This window comes from Dromaius novaehollandiae, chromosome 1 (assembly GCF_036370855.1).
Source record: "Dromaius novaehollandiae isolate bDroNov1 chromosome 1, bDroNov1.hap1, whole genome shotgun sequence".
Classification (NCBI taxonomy): domain Eukaryota; kingdom Metazoa; phylum Chordata; class Aves; order Casuariiformes; family Dromaiidae; genus Dromaius; species Dromaius novaehollandiae.
In genome coordinates, this window is record NC_088098.1 from 146,711,386 (window position 1) to 146,726,389 (window position 15,004).

General features: G+C 37.1%; 1 protein-coding gene across 1 annotated transcript in view; it reads right to left on the reverse strand.

Annotated features, from left to right (window-relative positions):
- Window positions 1-15,004, reverse strand: part of GABRG3 (gamma-aminobutyric acid type A receptor subunit gamma3) — a 318,018-nt gene that overhangs the window by 53,297 nt on the left and 249,717 nt on the right. The window contains exon 6 of the mRNA XM_026103153.2: window positions 3,836-3,973. Within this exon, the coding sequence (XP_025958938.2) occupies window positions 3,836-3,973 (138 nt within the window). The remainder of the gene's footprint in view (window positions 1-3,835; window positions 3,974-15,004) is intronic.

The following is a 15,004-nucleotide window of genomic DNA, read 5'->3' on the forward strand; positions in this document are numbered from 1 at the left end:
TTCAGCTTTTTTTCTTCATATGCAGTTCCTCCATTTTTTGCAGCTCAATCCCAGGCAGCATAGTAGTATTCCCTCTATTTTAATTATCGTTTTCAAACTTATCTGACATTATAGCAAGAAAAGTGGCACCTAGTATCTTGCTAGATGGCAATATGCCATTTCTTCTGTACTTGTGAATTAGTTTGATATCACCTGAGAGTGAGAGCTCACTTAGGTTATAGACTAAAAAAAAGTGTATGACCACAGAACCAGCACAGTGACCTCTGCTGTGTATTTCATGTTCTTACCATATACAACAGATATTTATCTGGTTATATTTGTATCTTAGCATGAAATGTAAAAAGTGCTCCAAAGAAAAAGTTGACTACCTCTTCCTGATGGCTACAAGAAACTTTCCTTGGCTGCTAGATTGTTTTAACAGAGGTTAGCCTTCTTGTGAGAACAAGCCGCCTCTTGCATAAAGCAGGAGATGTTTTCATATTGCTGAGATTCAGAAATATAGCCTTTGTGACAGCTGGCTCCCTACTTGTATACCTCTGAAATTGCCTTAGATTAGCATAGAGGTTATTCAGATACCTCAAAAAAGATTTGGAAAGACTGAAAGAATATCAAATAGCAGAACTCCGCAGTGCATATAATCTGGTCATTTCATGGTGAAAATGACTACCAAGAAATGATTTACGCACGTGCCAGAAGAACAGCAGCATGTTACTGTGTGGTCAGTATGAGCTGTCTTCATTATAACTGAAATACTGCTGAAAAGGAGCTAAAAAAGGCATATTTGAATACGATACAGGCAGGTAACACTGTGGCAGCTCTCGTATTACAGATGAACATACACTTTAGTGAGAGGTAATAGTGTCATAAAACAGCAGAAAGGTATACATTCAAAGTAAAAAAGACATTGGGTTATTGAATCCATCTCCTGCTGGTGCAGGACTGTTCCCTCCAGTACATTTTCTCATACTTTGTCTAGTCTACTTTTAAATGCCCTGTATAATGGTAGTTTCCATAATTTCCCTTGGGAGGAACAGATGATAGCTTAGTACTTCTCTTTGTCAGGAAGCTTCTGTTGATATTCTGCCTGCTTTGCTTTGCTTTACTTCATCTCATTACTCTGAATTACTCCCTGTGTAGCACTCTAAGTAATGCTGTTCTTTCTTCCTGTCCGGAGTCTGCAAAAGGATCGAGGCTGTTGGGCCTCTATGGACTCCCAGGTGGCTTGAGAGGCTCCACACCCAACTCAAGGCTAGCTGCTGGGAAATGGCCAGTTTGGTGAGCAGCCTGAAGCTAGCATGTTCCTATACCTTGACTGCCCGTATCCATACCCATAGGGCCTTAGGGGGCAGTCTCCCTATCCCTGTGGTTTTCAAGCAAATATGTCACAGAGCTGCTGTGACAGAACCTGGCATCTCATTTCTGACTGCCTTTAGCTCTGTGGCAAAGGAGATGAGATACGTATAGGTAACAGAGGCAGGCTCCCTTCATCAAACATGGTCCTCAGTGTGGGAAGCAACAGCCTTGGATGCACCCTAAGGCAGAAATTCTCAAACTTTTTAGATAGCGCTACTTTTCTTCTAATAGTTTGGCATGTGCCACAGCAGGGCTGCCCCTTTACCCTGCCTGTATGCACATAACTATGTGCTCACAGCATGAGGCTGAAGAATTATCTTTGATAATTCCTTCCATTTTGGGAATCCTTGCATTACAGCATGGAGCATACTTATCATTTTCCAATGTACCAGTTGGTTTTCCTTTGCCCTAGCCTTGGGCTTGCTCCTGACAGTAAATAATATGGTTGTTCAGTATGCTTGGCCTTGAAAGTATCTTAAAATACAGTGCAAATACAGCCAGAGGGTCTGTTCTATACAAATTCAGATTCATGTACAAACTCAGGGTTTTATTTTTCACATCTTTAATATATTTGCTGACTCCTAGAGAGCCCCTTCTCAGCCATCTGCTGGCCAGAATAAAGGGGCCATATGTGCAGCTCGTTTTTCTGCCTAACAACACCAGAGACTGTCTGACCTGTACATTTCATATTGTTTCTTCCAAAGTAGTTTTCACAGCCTCCTGATAGCTTTATTGTTCATTATTTGAATAAGCTCCATTTTGCCAAGAACTGTCTGCCACTGGGATGCATTTAGGAGAACTTGCTGGCTCCAGTAGACATAGTTTAATGATGCTATTGGGTTTTGCACTCACAAACATCAGTGAATAGAAGCAGCAATGGCAATAGGAGGAAAAGCACACTGTCAACTCACTCATCTTAATAGGAACTTGGCACATAATAAAAAGAGCATAGGAAATATCTTCTGTCCTTGTTCCACATTAACCATTTACCAACTTGAACGAGACCTCTATAGAGCTGGTTTTGTCCCATGCAAAGGAGAAGGTAAATAGATCTATTTTACAAGAATACTATCAGCATCCTAGTATGGCTGACCACATAATTCTTCTTGCACTTGTATTTAGCAGTTCTTGATGAAAACTTAAGGTGGCAGCACTTAGGATGTGAGCACAGCAGGAAGAGCAGGACTTTCTTTTATATTCATGCCATCCTTCCTGATGAGTGCCATGCCTGCATACGCAGATACTTGACCAATTTGGTATTTTGTATTTTGTTTTTATCCATCAAATCCTGGTTAACTCACCTGAGCAATTTTCATAAACATTCCTTAGAAACCTGCATTCCTGAGAAACTTACAGACTACAAGGATTTATATCCATAACAGAAGAGAACTTTTCCACGTGCTCTGTTTGCAATATTTTCCTCTGATCAACTACAAACCCAAAAGATTCACTAACACTTTAGTGGCACTTCTTTAAAAAAATTGCCATCCAGTCCTGAGATTACATTACTGATGGTAGTGGGTGGGCCATGACCCAACTGCAGCAGTTTCAGAGATTAGTAATTTTTTTTATTATTATTCACTGTTTCTGAAAGAATAACATAGCTCTGCATAAATTTTGCAAAAAAGAAAATTGGATTTTTCAAAAATTCACCATCAGTTACTACTAAAGCAGAAGATAGATTGCTTCCAGTACTCTGGCCAGGAGAAGACTTATCAAATGATAATCATGGAGCTTACTTCAGAGACAGAATAATCATGGAATTTTACTTCAAAGTCATATATAATGTTTAGCTATTGGAATTTTATGAGAATTTATCTATTGAATACTTCGCCTACTTTTTATACCACATAAAGTGTAACTTTTCAATTTAAATAATGTATGCTATTTATACATCTTTTTCCCCATGCTGCTGTTATTATAGGAAAGAATAAGACTTCTAAAGAAATAAAATAGATATCATTAGATTCTAATTACAATCAACTGGTAAGGTCACTGGCAAAGGCATTTATAAGCTGAGAGATAGTGCCTTTGAAATGCTAAAAAATATACTAAGCCTGTGGCTGAATGATTAACTACCCATGAAAGTGTCCAGCTTCGTTAGCCCTACCACTATGCTCTGGGTAAGGCAACAATAATTGTTGCAGCTCAGAATCTTTCTTTTCAATTATAAGTCTCAATGAAGGAATGGCTTAATACAATTAACTGAGGAACAAGAATCATGTAGTAACTTCAAGTATATTACAAACAGCTATGTCAACTTTATTCCTCAATTTGTTAAATTACAAAGAGAGAAGAGAAAAAAAAAGTTTCTCAAAATCCAGACAAAGTCTATAGTTTTCAAGTCTGCAATTTAGCAGTTTTCATAGGAACAGTGGTACACTTTGCAACCAAACTGAACTTTAATGAAAGTAGACTTGGAGCATATAATTTGAAATGCTTAGTTTTTCAAATGAAGCAATGCCATTTATGTCATTCTTACCTGCGGAGGTCTTCACAATTTCTGAAGTGTTTCTAAGACCCATAAAGTCAAACTGATAGAGTCTCCAAGATTTCTGGTCAGCAGCCTCGACTGAATTTTTTCTCCATCTGTAAACCATTTCCTCTTTAGGGTAGCCATCTAGAAAATAAAACACATACATATATTGTATTTCATAAAAAAAGATGCTGTAAAACAGGTTTTTTTCATGTATTTATGGCTGTTTGGAATATCTACATTTGTGATTTGTTGCTTTCCTGGTCATTTGGTGATACAATTGAACTAAAGAGTTTTATGGCACACCAAAATAAAACTGTAATTCTGACAAAACTATGTTTTCCTAATCATTGGTTTTTTTCCAGTGGAGACAAATTCTGATCAGTTCTATCAGAAGTAGATCTCCTCAGTGATGCAGATGATTGTAGTAATTTGAGGTGCACACACAGGAATATACTGCTTTACATATTCTGAATAAGCTGTGCAAACTAATAGCATATTTAAAAAAATATGGAGTAAGATGTAAACAAATGAAAAGGACAGATTATTTTAAAAGTGACAATAGTTCTAATGTGGTGTGAGCTACTGTATTTCTGAAATTTCTGGTCAGTACAGCACAGCAAAGCAAATTTTTTAATCAGCATGGGATTTTTAAAGTGATTATGCCTGATACTACTTCTAAAGGCTATAGTATTAATGAGGCATTATCTCATCTCTACAACTGAAATAGCTTCTGAAAGTCTTGTTTTATCAATTAGCACTTAACAGTCATAATTAATTTTCATGCCCACTATTTAATTCCTTTTTATTAGAGACTGGCTTTTCCAATACAAGTCCAGCAACAAATCTCCCATTGCCCTAACCATAATAATAGACCATCTAGAAAACAACAGCAAGCCCATCTCAGTTGACTAGATTGTTCTCTAATGCATAATCCACTAAGTTCCTATTCATCAAATAATTAATAAAGTGGATGTAAATTACAAGGCAAATTAAAAGCAGAACAATGGCAATATCCAGTTAATATAACTATCTCATCAGTAATTTTGAGTTCTGATAAATTTTGATATTTGTGTTGCAAAACACCTTCTCTGGTCACGGTGCTACTTCCTTCCTGCTTTTCCTATAATTACCTTCTTCGCCGTGTTTAAGGTTCTGCCCCACTGTGGCATTGTTATAAGGTGTGCATGACCTCATTTATCCCTCTTACATGAAAAACATCCATGTGTCCTTTTCTAATCTGTGTGTTAATTCAAAATGCCACATTCACATATTCTCCATCAATGGAAACAAAGAAATAACCCATAAAGAACCCAGCTGAATAATAACTAAAAGCTCCTCTGTTTGCTATTAGAACTCTTGCTGCCAAGCAAATTTCACTGCCAGTTCTGCTGTAATGATCTGTGAGATTGATTTAAAGGTTAGTTTTTTTGCCTGGCGGATTATGGTAGAGGAGGCAGAGGTACAGAGGAGGCTTTACAGGGTCTGTGAGCCTTGGCTCCATAGCTTGGCATCCTCTGAAATCTCAAGCCTGGCTTTTAATTGACCGAGATCTCTGATGACATTTCTAACTGTACAACGTTTCCATCTAGCTGAAAGCTCTACTTTCTACCTTAGAAACCTTCTCAAATTGGCTTCATTTTGGAGACTCGGATGCGTGCCCTCAGTTCACGAGGGAAGAGGCATCAAACAGCCACATCAAGGTGGATATGCCCTTTTGTCAGCTGGCAGCGGCAAAGCAACCACTTCCCCAGAAAGTGGTACCAGGAACACAATAGAGGCTGCCACGCAGTCGGTGTCCTGATTGGACCTGAAAAGGTGAGCTTGCCATGTGTTACAGAAGAAATGAAGCCATCATCCTTTCGGACTCACTGCATCAGCTAAAGCTGTTGATTTTGTCTCCCTAACTGCTAATTTGCAGATTTAGCAGGCAGTAGATGGTGCCCTATTTTCTCAGTAACTTGCAGGTGAATTCTAAAATATTCCGTCATTAAGATCACATAAAGTGCAGCAAAATATTAGGCTCTTAAGAAGTTGGATTGTGTCTGCAGTAAGAAAGAACATACCTGCAGGAGATATACGCCTACAAAAAATAGCTTCAGAGAAGATGGACTTATCTTCAAACACACAATGAGTTCCCTAATAGTTTGGGAGGAATGACTAGTTTAAGGAGAGGGGATCTTGTAAATGTCAACATATTTCATTTGACATGTTCGAAATTAAATATTTCAGCCCTGAAACATTTCATTTGAACATTTTAAAAATGAAACCTTCTGACTTCATTGAAGCTATTTTTTTCTGTTATTAGGATTTTATCATAATAATTGCAGGATTTTTTTTAATAATCTGGAATTAAAAAGAAAGAAAAAAGATTTAAAACATTATTTTAGGTTGGTCCAAAATGAACTTTTAAAATTTTTCCAAATTTCACTGAAAAAAAAATTATGCAGCGATTAGTCTTGAATTCAATTTCTTGGCTTTTTTTTCACCCTCTGGCCACCCCACTCAACATCCATTACATTTTCTGTAATCTTAGAAACTTGCTGTCATATGATCCAGGCATAGCTATTTATCCTGGCATGAGAAGCATGTGGTCAGGAATGAGTCCAGGAGATTCTCATCCTGCAGTATTTTTCCAAGATTCTTTGACTAAGAAGAGACAAATTCAGTTTGAGAATACCTACTTTCAGTATTACTCATTTTTTTTAAACAATAGGCAACCGACTTCAGGAGACTATCATACCCTTTCAATAATAGTCCTCTTAATCCACAGTTACTGACATCTGCTCTTACAGTGGTTGGGTTACTTACATGAAAGGAGATAAATACAAGTGATTCAATGAGTTGTTTCAGCCTGTTAAAAAACTGCTGTTATGTTCTGATCCAGTGCCAGGTGATTTCACTTTTCAATTCATTTAAAAGATGTAACATTTCTTACAGAATAATGACACATCTATTTGGACACTGTATCACACCTAGGATTAGTTTAACTTACAGAATGGACTATGGAGTATGCCAATTCATAATAGTTCTTATTTCAGTGATAAACAGTATTTCTTGTATAGAGCCTAATTGCTTCTGGCCCTCTAAGTGCTTCATTTTAGAAAATATCAGACCTGGAGACTTTGGTGCTTCCAAAAGAAAATGAATCTTCTACAATTCAGCCCACAACACAACTGAGAGTTTATTATCTACAGAAATGCCTGTTTCCTTTCACTTCCCTAGCATGACAAATGGCAGTAAATTACCTGAAATTCATGACCTCATGGCATCCAGCCATCCACACTGAACAAATTGGTATCAAGTGTATTTACACTGTCAGCTTGCTTTAGGTTATGTAAGAACATCCATACTGAAGCAGGCAGGGCAAAGCTCCAAGAGGGCTAGCAGGCTACCCCACAGTTGCCAGTAAGGGCTGCTTCAGAAATGGCATGGAAAGAAGACAAACATGACACTTGTGTGTTACAACCTTTCCAGCTCTGGCAATCCGCAGCTTAGGAACTTCTCAACCAAAACGTGTATCGACATGTCCATTTTTCCTCTCACGAATTTATTCGATTGTCTTTAAATTCTCCTATTCTTTGGTCCTATGGTTACTTGGTAGCTCTTCAGATCTTCCATGGGATTAGATTTATATGGTACTATGTCAAAGAATTTTAGAAAGCACCTTGACCATTTGGGTTTTTGTAAGACCAGCACTACAGGCATTTATAAAATCAAGTCAAGAACAAATTTTGTACAAGTTACTTCTTTAGAAGCCCACTGGGAAGTATGCATGTAGTATTTCCTGTTTACTTTCACCACACGTTTAATGGCTATTCCAGTTAATACAAATGATTTGTACCTTCTTTATTTTACTCAAAGGCTTAAATATATACATTTTCAAAGTGTACCACAGACTTTAATTCCCATGATGCTCACACTGCTAAGTAATGAATGTACATTTTGCTATTTTGGAGGTGGACCTATTACAACAGAAAGTCAAATTGTCATGGCAACCTGCAAGGTTGTGTGGATTTTGTTTTATTTCCCTATTATTTGTTCAATAACTGAACTCATGTTACCACAACTACCACTGTATCATTTATAACAGATATGTTAAAAATATTTATACTTCATTCTTCATGTTCATATCGCCTTACTTTCTATAGAAACTATGTGATTTGTGCAGAAGGATCTGCTGAATTGCTAGGAAAAATGGGCTCTGTAAGTAACATCCAGAGATATCATGAGTGCAAGTCCCATCAGAATTCAAGCCTGAGTCTATTACTATTTAAAGTCAAGGCCAGAAACATTTCCAGGCTGGATGAGAGGCATATGCAATTACAAGCTGGCAGCTTGAAAACAGTCACATAGCCCTGAAGCATGTTTGCTACAGGAGTCAGCACCGATGGAAAAGCAGCAGCTTCCATACAACCATTGATCTGTGCCTATTAGTGCATGCTTCCTCTAACTCTGATTTCCCCAACCTTACTGTTGGTCTGCAATCAATGCTTGATTTTTTTGTTTCACCTCCTTCTCTGTGAGAATGGGCCTGGTACAGGAAGGGAGTGGAGATGGAAGGAAGATAGCAGGAAAGAAGGTCCTCTCGAAAAGGACACAGACAACTTGAAAAACTAGTTTCTATCTGCAAAACTTTACTTGGAAATGTATCCCTGAAAAATGGTACAAATGGGAGACAGGGGGAAAAACCCTCTTTCATTTTTTCAGACACATTTTCCCCCTCCATGAAATCAGTTTGTTTATTTTACTGCTGGTTCCTTACACTTGTGTTCACATATAACACAGGCAGACCCCCGCTTGTACAACAATAAAAGAGGAAGGAATAATACAACAAGGAAGCTCTTCTCTCTTTCCTAGCCCTGGGAAAATTTGTATGCTCAGAGCATGCAACAGGGAGTTAATGAAAGCAGCAGCAAAGCTGAAAATATGGGGGAAGCAGGAAAGAAAGGAAGGATGGGTTCAGTTAAGTATCTGCCAGGAGGCTGAAGCTTGTGACAAGGGTATATTTTTGAAAGACATAGCTGGATTCTGGGAATGCTCTGCTTTTCAGGAGTGTTAGATACACATTCAAAGTCAGGAGAAAGTGTGATCTGAAAGATCTGTGTGCTATCAGCTACTACTCAGAGTTTACACATCAGACAGGGAGTGTTGTAGATTTAATTGCTGCAGATGAAGGTGTTTAGGAGAGGACACACAACACAATTAGAGGCAGGCGATGAGCACCCCTCTATACCTTACTCATAACCAGCTGCTTCCAGATACACTTTGCTGGAATTCAGCTTCCTCTGATGCTAGCCAGTAAACTCCTTTTAGGGCTAATCTGGATGCCTCTGTCAACACAGCTTCAGTCATATGAGGGGGATGATTAAGTCCAGAAATGCACCCCTCTGTGGTACCGTGCTGTGGATGACAAATCACATACATTCACAGAAGCCATCTTAGCTCTTTTTCTTGTTAGCAGGCTTTATAAATTCTTCTTTATCAGCAAGCAAACTGCATTTCTAAATCCAGTCTTCTCAACGTTTCAGGGGAATAGGTTTCTCAGAGGTCCATTCCCATATCTGTCCAGTGTTTGGTCTAACTTCGAAAACATGCATGTTCTAACTATAAGAATCAGCAGGTTCCCCTGCTGATTGATACTGCCTTAGTTTTCATGATCACACACATTTATTAAGCATGATTAGATGGCAAAAAGAGGAAAGCTCCAGTTCAACTAGTTTAAAATTAAAAAAAAAAAACTTAGGGGATATAGCAATTTCATAGACTACTCTGTTTTCACAAGGAACTCATTGGGATAGATTGAAGCAGAAGTCAGAAATGGGAAGAGAGACATTTCATTTTGCCTAGTTAAGACCTATGCAAAAAAAATACTCTTGTTACTTAATGCAGATTGATTTCTCTCTGTCCACAAATGAAAGTGACTAGCTTTTCTCTCACTCACTGCTGAAAAATGTAGTGATGAGGCATTTTAAAAGGCAACTATAATAAAAAAAAAAAACAGACATGAATGGTATAAAGATGGCTTTAAAACCTGAAGTGATTTTTTTCAACAGTTGTAGATAACTGCACTTAGGTGATAACTACAGCAATTATAAACGTTATTCTTTGCCCTATTTGCTTGCATTGGTAATTGGCATCTTATTAACAGCACATTAGCTCATGGAAAAAAATCTACCAACATCCCCATAACTGCAGAGTAATGGATCTAATACTGCCCTGATGTTAAAGGATACATCTCCCATTGAAGAGAATATTTTTTTTTACCTAAAAATGTGCTTTAATATGATTCTGATATCACTTTGGCTAAGAAATAGAAAATACAGTCAGCATCATCAACAGTATTGCTAAATTATTCTTTTACCTTAGACTAATTTTGTTTAGAGGGAAGTGCTAGAATGCTAATACAACTTACTGGTACATTATACAGCAGCTTAGCTCTTGGGAGGGACTCGTAGCATCAATGCATCTTTTGGGCCTTCAAAACAGAAAGGAGGAAAAGGGAAGTGTTGCTGTCAGAGGACCTAACCTGGTACAAATAAGACCTGAAAGAAGGATATTTGTTAGCCAGTTCGTGTAGAAGATAAACAAACATTCTCCTCATTCTTTGCCACTCATAGAAAAGTTTTAATACTGCCTCAAAGAAAAAAGGGAAGAGAATGAAAAGTTGAAAATGAGCAGGAAAAGAATGTAGAAAAGAAAGAACAGGAATGGACTGAAAAGAGAGACAAGTTTTCCATCAAAGATGCTTTGAGATGTGGCTTTTCCATGTGCTGCCTTTCTCAAATAAGCATAGTTTCCTTTTAAAATCCAACAGATACTTCTCATATATTAGTGCTATGATTTTCTCACAAAGAGTCCCATCCCAGCACTCTAAACAATAGGTGAAATGGCTTGAAATTGCATTAATAAAATAAGGCAATTCTGTTACTTTGTCACACCTTTGTACTCTGTCTTTATGTTCACCAAAAAACAATTTTTACTTTTGTGTTCCTTTGCAATTGGTACCAAGAGTGATGTGTTTTTGGAAAATGGTTGTTTTCATCATATTTTGTCCTTATAATTACACTTTTTTATAGTCTTGCGAAAGCCTTCACTTTTTCTGAAAAAAAGTCTCATATTACAGTCTGTCTTAATGTTTTGTTATGCCTTTTTATTTATTTACTTATTTTTACTGCTTGCTAATAGTTTTATTTGGAAGGCAATTTTCAGAAGCCTTGCACACAGCGATTGCTTTTGCCTACTTCCTTGCATTGCTCTGGCTAGCAAATTATTCCATTGCTAATTAGAACACCTGCTAAATGTTCAGATTCCTCTGATTTAGCTATTCTGCATCCCCATTTTAACATCATTAATGGTAAATGGGCTCATCTTAAAATTAGCATATTGGATATAAACTGTACCATCTCCAAAGAGCATTCTTACATGGATCAGAATACTTTGGGCATATATGAAAACCTTGTTTAGCCATATATAGCCCTGTTCATACTTTTTCTTGAATAGATACTTTACCCCAATCTCCTGTTCTGTTGCATATCGAACAATGTGAAGATTTTACCCTTCTTAGTTTTCTGCAATACCACTGTTTTGCAGAAAAAAATGAAAGTCCTGAAACTGTTTTTCCTAGTTCCAGTTCTGTCCTGAATGGGTCTGGAATATTTACTTGTTCTCTTCTCCACATATTTAGAAGTCTTCTGCTTATAAACGATGATACCAGAAAGAGATGGAATTTAATTTTCTAAGCGCCTGTACTATTTTTTTCCTCATATTGATCTTGTGATGCTTCACATCTCTCTGTCATGAGAGTTAGACCAAAGAGTAATCCAGGACTTTATTGATAATGATGTTTAGATTTTTTTTTGGTAACACAGATCATGTCTCAAATTTCTACTGGCTACGAGACTGCAGATGGTGATTCCAAGGAAGGGAAAAGCTTCAGAAACAAATGGTAAAAGGCCCTTCAGAGTCTGCTGGATCCCATGCTGCTGCGCCACCCCATGCTAGACCTTATATACCCCAGGCAGCCATGCATACAGATGGGAAGCTTCTGCTGAGCACTTAGCATTCTTGGGATGTGGGGAAGAAAGATTCAAACAGCTGGCAGTCTCACCTCTTAGCCCTTCATTTACCTGGACTTATCGTGGCCCTGGATATTTACCAAATGATGCTAAGAATTCAAGAGCTAGCTATACTGTTGATGAGAGATTGGCCTCATTGTTGTCTTGCTAAATATGTGCACTGAGTTCTGTAATGGAAAACAAACAGTGCGAAATGAATACTTTAGCAGTTAAAATTTTGTGTTTGGCTGAGTGCATGGACTCAAATAAGAAGACAAAAATCACTTCTCTTTACAGTTTGTAACTGACTAGCAAAAACTACTATGCTGAATACATGATTTTCTCACGTCCATTTAGACATGAATTCTCTGCTGGTTCTGCGGAGAGCAGATTTTTAGGTGCTTCACAAGATTTTCCCTGATATTTGCAAAGTATGAGTGGCTGCATACTCAAGTAGCATCTCAGGCAATGGCAGTCACCAACAGTTTTCTGTATAAATCATGACTCTTAAGTCAGCCCTATGAAAGAGGAAGCCAGCATAAAAGAAAGAGCAGATTAAAAACATTTGGATGAACTAGAGCAAGTCAAAGCTCATATCTTCAGAATTTAAAACCAACTGGTGCCTACAATTGGACAAATTAGAAAACAAAGCTATAAAAAAACAGCCAAAGTGGCACATAAACCCTACAGCTTGTTAACGGAATACCTGTCAATTCTACAATTCTTTGGTCTGCTGACATTCTCTATAGCCAGGATGCAGCCTCCCTGATTTATTCATTTAACTAACTTGCACTTTTATTGAAGATACTTAGCAAAGTAGCCCTTCCAAAGCAAGTGCCTAAATTGCTCGTGAGTATGCTGGACAGAAGTGTTGCAGAAAGATGTTGGCTAAATGTGTGCAAACACCTAATCTGGAAAATAATTTTTTTTCCTATTAGCTAGGGCACCTCAAATTTAGGTGAAGAAGAAGTGTGTAAATTACATGCAGTATATTCCATCAAAACTCTTTAACATAAAGATACGTGCATTTAAAGATAGCCCATAAATGCTCAGTATCCACTTGAACTGCGCTGGATATTCTTTGATGAGAAACAAGTAACATAATCTTGCCTTTACCCCTTTTAATGGTACGAATTAACTGTATCTTCAGTGCAGGACTACAGAGATTTCCCCATGAATATCCTGATAAGGCAGACAACATTGTTTACTTCATCCATTACTTTGTTTTACAAAGTGCTGAGGAAATGTGTTTGGACTTGCTTGAAATCATATAATGAATGAGAAAGGATGCTGATGGAGACTCAGAGCCCAGAGTAATGTAAACAAGGCCATACATAACCCAGGAAATGAAAGAAAATCTACTTGTAAACTTTTTTTACTCCATGGAAATGGAGAGAAATGGACAGAACATAATTTACTTACAGGAAGGTTCTTCGTTTCTTTAACAAGTAATCTATACAGCTTTTTACTTCAACACTTGGTATAAGGATTTTTTAACATTGAGCATTCCTTTTGTGTTTCTCACATGGAGATGATAAGATCAGAAGATTATGCTAAACATTCTTAAACCTTATATTACAACTGCTACTCGATAATTAATATGTATATTATACGTTAAGTATGACTGCAACTGAAGAGGGATATGCATTAGCAGTATTGCACTGCAATATTATGATTAGAAGAGTACTATAATCAACATGCAAATATAAGTAACTAAGCTATGCATTTGTACAAAGTATATTGAAAAGAATTGGCAAGGAATAGCCTACATTTCTAAAGAAAGACAAGAAAAGTTCATATTCTCATACAAAATAATCATAATAATTAGTTAAACACTGTTGAAAAACAAATGACATTCACAGTTTGAAGATAGCTGTTAAAATGAAGTAGTAAGAATACCCACAGTAGTATTGACATCCACCTATTTATCAGTGCCCAATTTCTTGGGCTAGAAAAACTCTACAACCTATTTGTATTGTCCCCTCTACAGAAATTTTCCAGTGTGAGATATGATATTGGGGGTGGATGTACTTGAAGATCCAGTTTCAACTACAAAAGTCATTGCAGTTATATATTCAGCTGGCACAGGCCATTCGGTTTGTGACCAGCCTGAACTGCACTTTTTCAAACCCAATAGAATTTAGATATCAGTAATACTTTTTCTGAATTACCAGAAACCTATTTTAGGCTTCAGAGCAGCAAAGCCTTATGGCTTACAAAAGCCGTCAGAAATGTGCTATACTCAGTCAACATAGTATTAATGGAAGCAAGTTGCAAACTGAAGATTACCATGCAAGATCATTATGACCTTTTTGTAGATCTTTTCAGAATGCGTAGTGAATGGTTAATAGAAGGTAAAACACCAGAACACTCAAATTGAAAACACAGCTTCATTTCCAAGTACTGTCATTTCATTGTAGAGAAGAGCAATCTGCAGTATAAAATCAAAACTAAACGCAAAATTTCCTTTGGCCTGAGATTAAGCAGTGTTAGCTTTTAAAAGATTTTTGAAATGTTGTTGTTGGAAAAAAAAGCATACAAATATTTTTATTGGAAGACTCATTCCTCTGTTTTACATCACAGTATAACTTAAAATGTGTAACTGACATTATTGGAAAATCTCCCTGAACAAAAAAATAACAATTTACAGCTAGATTCTTCCAGTCGGATTTTTTCAGTCTATCAGCTATTTACAAAGAAATGAATGGAATCTGCTTTTTCATGTGGCTTTTACCCTTATGTAAGCATATTTTCATTTGTTTACTAACGTCAGATTGGCACACATGCCCACATTCACACCAAATAAGCTTTTATAGCCGTGTAAAGTAAGGCAACAAAGAGAACTCTATTTTTTGTCACATTTTGCTAGGTTTCAATTTTATCTCCATAGGGCTTATTGACATAGCATGCAAGACTAGACAACTGAAGTTAAATGTTAACATACTTTTTGTATCCCATAACACTTCAAAAAAGACTAGTTCCTGAGAGGGTCATGACTAAGATGTAGTATCTCTGTTCCTAATAACAGCTCATCAGAAATTATCTGAGGAAAGTAAGTTTCAGATGAACATGATGTTTTGCTGAGTCTGATATATTTATAGCCATGATCAATTAAATT